The sequence below is a fragment of the Micrasema longulum genome, unplaced genomic scaffold (assembly GCF_059751315.1).
Source record: "Micrasema longulum isolate JH-2025_06_02 unplaced genomic scaffold, ASM5975131v1 h1tg000126l, whole genome shotgun sequence".
NCBI classification, from domain to species: domain Eukaryota; kingdom Metazoa; phylum Arthropoda; class Insecta; order Trichoptera; family Brachycentridae; genus Micrasema; species Micrasema longulum.
In genome coordinates, this window is record NW_028277332.1 from 285,042 (window position 1) to 296,382 (window position 11,341).

General features: G+C 33.3%; 1 protein-coding gene across 1 annotated transcript; it reads left to right on the forward strand.

Moving 5' to 3' along the window:
• Positions 1-1,156: 1,156 nt before the first annotated feature.
• LOC148284401 (uncharacterized) lies at positions 1,157-5,025 on the forward strand. The gene is made up of 2 exons (XM_088240685.1): positions 1,157-1,400; positions 2,777-5,025. Exon 2 carries the CDS (start codon positions 2,813-2,815, stop codon positions 3,842-3,844), a length of 1,032 nt encoding a protein of 343 aa, XP_088096811.1. The 5' UTR covers positions 1,157-1,400; positions 2,777-2,812; the 3' UTR covers positions 3,845-5,025.
• The last annotated feature ends 6,316 nt before the right edge of the window (positions 5,026-11,341 follow it).

Sequence of the window (11,341 nt, forward strand, 5' to 3'; positions counted from 1 at the left end):
AACTTGTTTTTGGTCGATGTTATCATGTTTTGGTAAAAGGCCCAAATAAAGCAAAAAAAGGGAGTTGATTACACAAAACAAATATGTATACATGTATACATACAGGTTGTTCTTTAAACTCTGTCACATCTGAAACCACAGTGATCAGTGTGGGCAAGAAGACATATAAGCATATTTAAAAAAATATTTAGAACCAAGTAAATTAAAAAAATTAAATGTTTAAAAAAACAAATGGTTGCTTACTTCTGCAGCCGAGAAGTGAGGGGAGCGCGGCGCAGTATCAGAATCCCCCTCCCCCCTCCTCGTTTCTCCCCTGCAGAAGTAAGCAACCATTTGCTTTTTTTGATATTTTATTTTTTTAAATTTCATTCGTTCTAAAAAAATAATTTTATGTGCCAATATGTCTTCTTGCGCATACTGATCATCGTGGTTTTGGATGTGACAGGGTTTTATGAACACCCTGTATATATCGGTGTTTTTGGTATTATTTCATTTTTTAAAAAACTATGTTGCAATTATCCCTTTACCTTGTTACAGCCCTACCTTGGTATCGGAATGGTTGTAACAAATGCCGTCAGTCGCATTATTTAATTTTTTCAAAAACCATCAAGGTTTAAAAAAAAATCTAATATCAGAAGAGCTCAGAAATATGTGTTTATTTTAAGAAAAAACAATGACTCATAACTGTAAGCAAACAAAAGACATGAACACAAAATTAAAAATAGTTACTTTCATCCCTGGGCCGTGATTGTAAATGCTATTCATCAATACCTATTGAGACGGTATAAAGTAAAATCTAAAAATATTTTCGGATGAAAATGTGTATATTTGTAAGAATGTTAAAAATATCTTCGTCGATAACTTGTTATTTAACACGTTTAGAAAAAAAAAATTGAATGCGTATTCTATTTTTTTTTACTAAAAAAATATTTTTTTATGTAGATATTAATACCAAATTTATCTTTAGTTTTATTTTGCAGATAAAATCAAAGATGAATTTTAACTTCCCACTAGAATACGGATCCTGCTCACCCTTACAATATCCAAAACCTTTGGTTATTTTTTGTTAACGTTCGAATGCGAAAGCAGTGCAAAAGCATTTGATTCGTATAGTTTGTAGTTTCTGAACTCCGTCCAAAATATTACCGACTACGATGACGTTTACATTTCGCAATGGCTGTCAGATTTATGTCACATTATATGTCAGTAGTTGTCAGTTATATGTTGTAATTTCCAATGTTTAACCCGTAAACAATACTAAATATTATTCTAGTAAAAAAATGCTTGTATCTAGAGAAAATATAATTTGATATGAAACTCCCAACCCACAGAAAAATGGCATAAAAAATATTGTGTATATAAACAATATATTAAGTTTACTCTGACATATTAATATTAAGGTGAGTAATAAAATTAAGAAATCCAACACTTCTTGTAGTTTTTTATGTAACCACTTCATAGTTATATATGTATATAAGACCTTTCATACTAAGAACTAAAGAATAATCTAGCGTATTAAAATTACAGTACCACGTCGAAAAACGAGGGGTTTATTATTTATTTAGGACTCCTGGTCGGGAGGTCCGACGTTCGAACCCCGCTCTACCGCATCTCGTGTCCCATTTTCTAACGCGTTTATTGACGACTAAAATAAAATGGTCCCAAAATTTAAATACTTGGGTAAATCATAAAAACGCGAATATCTCTTTTTTTTCATGAAAAAAAAACTACACACTTAAATAACATAATATTTCACATTCATAACGAATATCCAGTGGTTTAATTAATTCTCCTTGCATGTCAAGAAAAATAAACATATTTTTTTATTACAAATATACTTCCAATGCTTCCTTAGTACAACAAACATAATTAATAATAATAACAATAATTTGTTGCAACAGAGAGGGAAAACATTTTTGAGAAGGGAATATGAGAGTCTAGGCATTTACAGGGCTTATGACCAACAGATGGGAGTTGAGAAAATGTGGATGTTCAAACATAGGGAGAATGATGAATAAAGTGTGTAAAGTGGCCACTTAAACCAGCCAATGACAGGTCATGAGCCCTGTAAATGCCTAGACTCCCACATTCCCTTCTCAAAAATGTTTTCCCTCTCTGTTGCAACAAATTTTAATAAGAACAACTCTCTAGGGAGAAAATCCAGCCAGTCTGCAAGCATTTCGATTGTAATAATAATCACGGTTTATTAACAAAAAATACAAATTCTACATGTTAAATACTACATGTTTCTGGTAATAGATTTCTCTGGATCATGTCTAGTCTGCCTAACTAGGTACAACCTGTTTTAAGGCAGACATTTTTATGCAAAATAAATAATATTTTGACAACCTACTAGTTCATTTCATACAATATTTAATTATACTATTTATTATATAAAAATGTGTTATAGTAATTTTTCTCTACCCCCAGTAACCAATTTTTTACAAATTTATTTAATTGAATCCGGGGCCTGGTTTTGCAATGTTCTGGTAACATATTGAATATTTTGGGGCCCAGAAACCTGAAATTTCTTTTCCCAAATTCAGAGTTTGCGGTAGACCCCATGGCCCATTCTTTAGTTTGACTTCTAGTACTGTGGGAGTGTTCCTTTTGGGATTTGGAACAGAGAATTCCTCACATCCAAAAATGTACATTGTACCTCTTTCTTTCCAATGTCAATGAATTTTCAGTATTTAGACCCATATTTCGAACGACTTTTCATATATGAGTCTTATCTGACCCACAGTTTTCATTAAAAGATTTTTCAATATTTCAGGTTAGCATATATTATTTAAAAGTTGAAAATAACTAAATGGAGGAATCTAGCGACTTTGGGCCCTTTCCAGTATTCATCAAGGAAGAGAGGTTGGACCCTGAACAATTGATTAAAGAAGAGGCGCTCAGTGATGGGGAAGAGCGAGATGAGCCTCTTATTCTACAGGGAGGATTACCTATGGGAGTGTCGGATTCCGAGTGTTTCTCTCGTATCTGCCCCGCCGAGGAATTCCTCTCTCCGGACGCCCTGCACAGTCAGGAAACCGCCGAGGACCGCAAGACCGAACCGAAGAGAAAGAAACGGGGAACGATCCAAAGAAAAATTCACTCTTGTGACGAGTGCGAGTACGCAACCACACACTTAAGTAACTTACGCACGCACAAGAGAACGCACTCCGGGGAGCGCCCCTTCTCGTGCGACGAGTGCGACTACAGCAGCTCCCAGCTCGTGCACTTGCGAGACCACCAGCTCACGCACCGCGGGATCAAGCCCCACGTGTGCGAGGACTGCCAGCGCCCCTTCCGCCGCCTCTACCACCTCAAGTTGCACCGCCTGTCCCACGCCGGCGTGAAACGCCCCCCGCGCCGCCGCCCCATCGGCCCCGCGCCGCCGCGCCCCACCCCCGAGAAGCTGTACGCCTGCGACGCCTGCGAGTATGCGGCCGCCTACCCCAGCGCGCTGAAGGAGCACCAGCGCGCGCACTCGGGGGAGAAGCCTTACTCGTGCGACCTGTGCGACTACCGGAGCCGCTGGCGGCGCCACCTCAAGACGCACCGGCGCGTGCACACGGGGGAGAAGCCCTACAAGTGCGAGGAGTGCGAGTACACATGCGCGCAGATCAGCCACCTCATCTCGCACCGCCGCACGCACTCGGGCGAGCGGCCCTACAAGTGCGACCTGTGTCCGTACGCGAGCACGCAGGCCACGCACATCCGCGAACACCGTCGCATCCACACGGGAGAGAAGCCCTTCGCCTGTAACAGCTGCGACTACATCACCAAGACCATGTACCAACTCAAGCGACACAGGAACAAACACCACACGCCGCCACTCCAACCTCCGTCGTGACGCCCGACACCTCCCACATTATGCGTCTAGTTTCCTTAGAGATTTCAAATTATTTTTCTAATCCTTTCCTTCTAAAATATTATTTATTTCTGGTTACAAAAATGGTGTAAAAAATTCACAATCGTTGTTAAATTTGACTTCAGATAAAAATTATTTTTGATAAATATTAATTACTTGCAAAATTTACTTTTTTTTTCTTATTCCAGTGTATTGTAAAACATCTATAACGTCAATTTATATTATACCATGGGGCAAACCGACCGCTGAATGAATACTTAGACCGCCTGCTATTTTTTTACAATAATTATGAATATTGATTTAATCTAAATAGTCAAACCATATAGGATATAGGTAATAAAAATTGAAACTTTATTGAAAAGTTTTTAGTTTAACCAATAATATTTTGAATGTGTACATATCTCTGGAGAATATTACTAGATTCTGATAATCTTTCTAGATCGGTACATACTTTTTAAATTCTTCAATTTGTTGATTTCTGTGAAGTTAAAGAGCCAAACCTTTATTGTGTAGGTGAAATTCATCCGAATCATTCATCTTCACACTAATATACACATATCTCTTGAGGAGTCAAAGAATAATCTGTCTACGAGTTCTCATACTCTCACAGATTTACCCTTATTCTTTGAGCTGGGGGTCAGTGCCATACAAGCTCACATCACTGCGACCCATAAAGACCTATTGTGACGAGTACCAAGCCCAGGTCTTTAAAGAGCCTGGCTACTAAGTAGAAGGCGAGAGTTCTCATTTTGCTAAATCTCTCCCTCCAAGCCGAGATCCGTGAAGTGTCAGGCTATTAAGTCGAGGGCGAGTTCCTTAACATCTTTAGGTTTAACCAGTGGAAGATTTACACTATATATATTTTTTTACATTATATATTTGAACCGGGTTGTGATCCCGTGGTAGAATTTTGGACTCACGGGCCAAAGGTCCGAGGTTCAAATCGAACTCTACCACAACTCAATTTCCATTTTTCCAGCACAATTTTATTTACGTTATTTCCAACTTTTAGGGAATGGTCTGAAAGATTAAACATTGAGTAAATAATAAAAACTTGAGTATTTCTCTTTTTCTCATTAAAAAATATCGATTGTTAACAGCCTATTTATCCTAATTACCATTTTCTGATTTTTGCACTTCTGTAAATAAATATTACTAGTAAATTTATGAATAATTATTTATTTTTATTTCAATAATAATCACAGGGTTATATAAGTATCCATTTTGTGGCGTTAATTTATTTTTTAAAAAATATATGTGGTCAAAATTGTTGGTTAAGAATGTTTAGAAATTTTTGCTTTTTACCATCAATATATTCATGTTACAAAATATTTTATATTGCTGCTTGATACTTAAAGAGCCATTTTATCTTATTTTTAAGTTTGTATTATTTATTGATAATTATTGATGGAACTTCATCGTAATTAGGTAATAAGTTATGTTATCATATGAATGATATAATTATATACTTCTTAAATAATGTTCAAACTGGAGACGCCTGGTAGAGGCTAACAACTGTAATTGGTCAAATAAACAAATTAAAAAATTAAAGTTACTGTATAACTTTATACGCTTGAAGATAAGTAAAAGAATATATTTTATAAATACAATATTAAGATATAATAATAATAGGTATATAAATATAATATTCATTCTGGTTTTTTATTCTATTCACAAATATTATAGATTTCAATAAATTAGTAAATTTCACTGTAAAATAAAAGCTTTGTTTTGAATGAATGTTTTTTTTAGGTTTCTTGATATAATTCTATAGTTGTTCATTATAATATAAAATATCCCTCAAACTTATTGGTTTAATTTGACTATTTTATTCATTGGTCAACAAGTCTATTTAAAGAATACAAAATTTTTATTTGGGGTATATTTGGTATTAACATAAGTCGTGTCCGCTTTTTTCCAAATGAAATGTATATGTAATTTTGTTTTTTTTTTAAAAAAAGAATGCTTATTTCACAAAATTCAATGATTGTCAATGGTACCTCTTTGTTATATATACCATTTTACATAAAACTGCTTATTCTTTTTTTTTCATTTGTATAATTTTTAGGCGAAATGTTCCGATGTTCATTTACAAACGAGACGTTTCATCTCTTTCTTTCTCATAAGAAAATCTAGAGAAAAGACATTAGCTTTGGGACAGTTACAGAAATGACCCGCGCATTCGACAAAACATGAATATTTGACGGCGCACATCCTTTAATAGTATTCTAGATAACATCTATAAAAACATAAAGATAAATAAGTCCTTATATTTTTGAGTGAACGATTTTTAAAAATATAAAACCTAATTGCATTGTATTATATACTTACTTTATAATGTATTTTGAGTAAATTAGTTTGATTGGTGGCAAATTTTGGGGGGTCATTGACCAAACGGACATAAAGGAAAGCCGCCACTGACTCTAATAATAAATCTAATACTCAAGTGATTATGTATAGTTAACTGACTGTTTTTACTATTGTAATTTTGACCCTAATATTATGAACAAATATTATATTTTATTGTTGTCGTTTATGCATTGACATATTATTAGACTGCCCTCAAAAATGATGACATTCAACTCATGCCCAAACGCTCAGTCATGCACCCGTATTTAGTCATTCTTCGACCGCTAGCCAGGCGTGACATTTAAGATCGAAACCAAAATGCCTGCTTGTGTCATGAAAGCGTGTAAAAACCTTTCGGATAAACCTTGTGAAAAGGATTGTGTAACTTTTCAATAGTAAATATTTGTTCATATGTTATATGTTCATACAAAGCTTAAAACAATTCATATTCAAATATAAATATTATTTTTTGTAAACATAAAACGACTCCTAACAGCACAATTGCGAAGCTCTTCTTAGTTGCATGGATGCGTTGATAGAAATACATTTTTAAAATAAAATAAATGATAGTTAAAATTGTTTTTGCATTTCACAAAATGAAATGAAATAAATGGGTCAAAATTATCAAGAAATCAAGATAATTGGAATCCATCAAAAACGATTGTCGATTGTTACAAGTCAAAATACAAACATTTTTATATAGGTACCAAAAATGAGTATCTTCTAATTTTGGTAGCATATGCATGATCGCTGAATGCAGCCCAGTGGTGGTATTCTGAATCTGGGGATTTTTATTTTTTTAATACGACAAGACTTTACTTCATTTAACGGCCACACTGATGATTAAACGTCAAATGATGTATAAAACGTAAAAAAACTAATGCGGTTTGGTGAATTCAACCTAATTAAGTGTTTTGGATAACGCTTAAGGTCGCAATAATGTTCTAAATGAAAATCATCATGTTCATTTCACGTGTTCATATTTATTTAACGTTTGAAAAAAACATAAATTAATCACTCTCTAGGGTGTAGAGAAGATTCAGAATACCACCCCTAGTATAAATAAACAAGCTATGAGGACGTTTTCGTTTCACTCTTTTAAAAAATATTTTAGTCTATTGGGCAGGTCTATGTATTAATATATCATTGAGTTTTTGTAATATATTTCCACTCAACACGGGTTTTACCCAAAGAGCTGAAAGCAGACAACCAAATTAAAATCTATTTTTCATGTTAAAATGAATGAATAATTAGTTTTGGGAGAGCACTCCTCAAATTTTTGTTGAAATTATGTTTATGTAAAATTAACCTAGCCGGACCCAAGGAGGGTATTTAAACCCCCCCAATGGGCCGATTTTAATTCGGTAACTCGAGTATTATTAAAGCTAATATTTTTAATTGAATCGGCATTCACTTCGTAACACTTCATTATAAATTATTATGAAAATAAAACTTTGTTTTGAATTTGAATTTGAATATAATAAACACAGAATATTGTTCACAATGTCATTGAATCTAAACAAAAAATAAACAAATTAATCAGTGAAACTTAGAGCAGGGGGGTTTTATTCTTATCTAAGGTGTTGGCATATGAATGGATGGTTTTCTTAAGTACAGATATGAAAACATGGACAAAACATTAAGTCGAATTTATTTCTTAAAATTTAGCACATAAGTGGAAGTTGCAATATTTTATATCACCCGTCGATGGGAGGAGTGCTCTCCCGAAACTATAGTTGTGTTCTTGTAAAAGAATAAAATTGTGTAACACTGATAACAAAGTTTTATTTTCATAATAATTTATTATTAAAGCTATTTGCCGTATATTTTTTGTGATCGTGAAATTAATAGAAAGAAGCATTTTCCTGTTTTTGTTTTTAAATTTTGAAATACTCATAGTCCTTAAAATATAGCTTGATTAGAATGACAGCTGTCAAACTAATTTAATTAGTGATGGGAAATTACTGATCACTGATCAAATCGATTTTATCAGTTATTTCATTCAATCATGAAACTCTGTTTCCGAAAATTATATAAAAACGCAAAACAAGCCTATTATAGTGTTTAACACAATTATTCATAAAAAATGAGATATTTATACTTTTTTCATGAACAACGTCAAGTGAATAATCTTTTTATTCCATCAATTTACATTGATCAATTTGTCCCATCTCTAACGTTTTTGCAAAATGATGTAACCTTCTAAGAACGTCGTTAATAATTAAGTTTATCCTAGTTTTCTTTTAGTTTTAAAGCTGATTTTATATAATAATGTTGATTTATGTTTCAAGCATTGTATTAAAAAAAATCAATTAACACGTCAGATACAAATGATTTTTCGAGTGTCAATATAAATAACTCCTTTGACTTTACTGCAAAGTTATGTCGTCACTTTTTCTGACAACTGTCATTTTAATCATGTTACATTTTAAGGACTATAAAATGCTGGACAAATAAATCAACATAAATATATCAAATCAGCTTTAAAACAAAAAAAAATAATAAACCTTATTATTAACAACGTTTTTACAAGGTTACATCATTTTGCAAAAACGTTAGAGATGTGACAAATTTATCAATGTAAATTGATCGAATAAAAAAATAATTAATTAACAACAGTTCATGAAAAAAGTATAAATGTCTTATTTTTTGGTGAATAAGTGTGTTAAACACACTATGATAGACTTGTATTTGCGTCTCATGATTGCATGAAAAAACTGATAAAATCGATTTGATCAGTGATCAGTAATTTCCCATTAGTAATGGGCCATTACTAATGAAATTAGTTTGACAGATGTCATTCTAATCAAGCTATATTTTAAGGACTATAATATGTCGACCGTTTTCAGAACATAACTGTTCCTTTGTCAAGGCAACTAGCAGTAAATATTTTAAATCTTACCAAATAACAAGTAAATACCTAAAATACATAATCTGCTAGCGTGCGCTCCATCTTTTATGTCCTGGCTACAAATTCTCAGGAAAGGAACCAGGGGTATGTTGAAGGTATCGGATTTAATGATATTTTTAATAAAAGACTGTCTTTTAAATCTTTAAACCTTTAGGGCGAATTAATTTTTCATTAATATACTAACCAAAATAGTTTTATACGCTGTTTTTTAGGGCCAGACTGCGAAATTTCAGAGGAACATTCCTCGTGGTAAGCTTTAAAAAAATCCTAATAAAGATTTTTCAAAAAGTTATTTAAAAAAAAATATATCTCAAAATGTGGTAAATCCTTAATTTCTTGGACAAGCAGTCCCTCCACAAACCCTTACCCCTCTCCTACCTAGCCGCTACCATTATTTGCGTCTGCACTTCTGCTTTATAGCATTTCAAATTAATGCCAATACTAAGAAGATATCGCCTTTAATGTACTACTACTACCACTACCATCACACCATTTCTTCGTAGGAGTAGGTAGAGAGAATGAACCGCTACACACGTCGATCATGGCATACATTTCTAGCTTCTCCCTCATTCATACATTTTGTCATACATGCCCTTCAGTTCTGTCTGCTTTTGACATGACTAGACTTAAGATTTTGGTTTATCTGATCATGCCACGTCTTCCTTGGTCGTCCTCGTCCCACGTTACCGTTCATTTTCGCCATATATACTTGTTTTACCATTCGTTCTACATGACCAAACCATATCAGAGGCTCTTAATCTAATCAATTATACACCTGACTCATCCGTAACCCTGTCATACATTGATTTCCTACACATTCGTTTTAGAGATCGCATTTCGACCGCGTTCACTCGGCTTTCATCCTTCCTCTGCCAGTTCCATGTTTCACTTCCATACATAAGTGTTGGGACTAAAACTCCATTGTGAGCTGCCAGTTTAGCTTTGATTGACTTTTACTCTTCTGTTTATGTTTTACTCTTCTGTTTAAGTCGTGTGAGGACCATATCTATAATATCAAATGTATTATATAACAGAGCGATGAAATGAATTCTCAAGGCGTACGGAATTCCTTCTAAGTCCATGGCTGTTATAAAGGCCCTCCACGTAGACAATAATTGTTGTGTGAGAATCGGTAACTTCTTGACTGATCGGTTCGGAGTCTCCGCTGAAGTGGGGGGCAAGGCTACGTCCTCTCACTATTCTTGTCAAGTATATTGAAGGATTTTATCTTTTTTTTTATTCTTTATTTATTATTATTTATTTGGATAACCAACAGCTATATTTATCTTATCTTTTTATATATAATTCCTCTTTACGTGTGATGTCACCGAACTCCTCCTAAATGGCTTAACCAATTTACGTGTGGTTTTCAGAGAAATATAGATCTTTGCGCTGTGCGTGTTCGTAGATGTTAAAATCTTCAATCCAATATGTAAAAAATAAGTAAGGAGCATAAATGTTTTATTCATCGATATACCAGGGTTGCATTCGAGGAGAATGCATTTAAAAAAAAATGGAACGATGTTGTTTTTTTGTGTATGAAAAAGTTTGTTTTTAAATGTTTACAAACAGCATTTGTTTTTTGTGGATCTCAATCAGATTCTTTCCTTAAATTTCTTTTAATTTCTACCCATTTATTAATTTTGACTGCCTGACTGGATTTTTGGTAAAACTTAAATAATATTAAATTCAATACATTCTTAAAAATCGTATTCCAACATATGTACACCCCTCTTTTGGTGAGACGACCGGAGTTTGACGTTTGCAAAAAGAATGCTATATTTAAAAAAAAATATATATTTATTTTTATTTATTTATTTATTTTATTTTATTCAGAAAACATAGTCATACAAAATAAGTATTAAAAACAACAATTTTTTAACATAAAAAGACCAATTAAGTTTTCATAAATTAAAAAAATATAAACATTAAATGTGACAAAAAAAATAAATAAATAAGAATTTTAAGTGAGAAAAGAATAATTGTTGACATTTGCGTTTTCCATGGAGGTAATAAATTAAAATAAATAAAAATACCGAATGTACACTCCGAGCCATCCACGCACACACATGAACGCACATATAAAACATACACAAACATATACATTACATGCGGCACATATACATAGCATAAACCACTCAAGATGCACATTCAGCAACTATCCCAAATAATCGACCCCATGAAGAAATTTTCTGTACAAATGCAACGTGCAGTTAAAA

Bases quoted from the DNA above. Each gene is read 5' to 3' on its own strand.
- LOC148284401 (XM_088240685.1), top strand. From the start codon at position 2,813: ATGGAGGAATCTAGCGACTTTGGGCCCTTTCCAGTATTCATCAAGGAA.